This window comes from Microtus ochrogaster, linkage group LG2 (genome assembly GCF_000317375.1).
Source record: "Microtus ochrogaster isolate Prairie Vole_2 linkage group LG2, MicOch1.0, whole genome shotgun sequence".
Classification (NCBI taxonomy): domain Eukaryota; kingdom Metazoa; phylum Chordata; class Mammalia; order Rodentia; family Cricetidae; genus Microtus; species Microtus ochrogaster.
Window position 1 is genome coordinate 54103610 of NC_022028.1, and position 684 is coordinate 54104293.

Genomic DNA, 684 nt, shown 5'->3' on the forward strand with positions numbered 1-684 from the left:
ACTCAGGCAGGGCAGAGCTGGTGCAGAGGCCATCGAGGAGGCTGCTTCCTGGCTTTCTCCCACCGCTTGCTCAGCTTGTCAGTTTATAGCACCGGGACCAGCAGTCCAGTGTAAAGCTGTGTTGCTGCTTCACTTCGCCTGCCTAAGGCATCTGATGGGTTGAGTAAAAAGCTGAATATCTAAGCTAAGCAGTAGAGGGATGGGCAGAGCTGGTGGGCAGAGAGAATAAGGAGGAGGAAGAATCTAGGGGGTTCTCAGGGGAGAAGGGAACAAGGGAGGAAGAGAGGGGGACGCCACGGGGCAGCAGGCAGCCACCAGACAGACACACACAGAGTAGGATATGTGAAAGGAAATAAAGTAAAAAGTCCTGAGGCAAAGCAGAGATGAAGAGAAACAGGCTAATCTAAGCAATGAGAGCTAGTACGGCAAGCACAAGATAAGGCCAAGCATCCACAATAAATGCCGAGTCCCCATTCAGGACTTGGGAGCTGGTTGGTGACCCAAAGAAAGCCTGTGGCTTCTACAGTCCCACAAGGACTCACACTGACAACTTAGAGGCAGTGAACTGCACTATGGGAGAAAAGCCTCACCAGGATGAGGGAGGAATGGGGATTCCTCCCCTGGGGGAGAGTCAACAACTCCAGAGCCTGGGGTGAGCCCCTCCCCTGGAGGATTCCCAGACTC

The 684-nt window shown here is 53.5% G+C and overlaps 1 protein-coding gene across 1 annotated transcript in view; it reads right to left on the minus strand.

The window, feature by feature from the left end:
• Positions 1-419: 419 nt before the first annotated feature.
• LOC101987902 (butyrophilin subfamily 3 member A2-like) overlaps positions 420-684 on the minus strand; it is a 20797-nt gene continuing 20532 nt past the window's right edge. Inside the window, exon 6 of the mRNA XM_005360475.3 lies at positions 420-681. Coding sequence (XP_005360532.1) covers positions 571-681 — 111 coding nt within the window. The 3' untranslated portion in view covers positions 420-570. The remainder of the gene's footprint in view (positions 682-684) is intronic.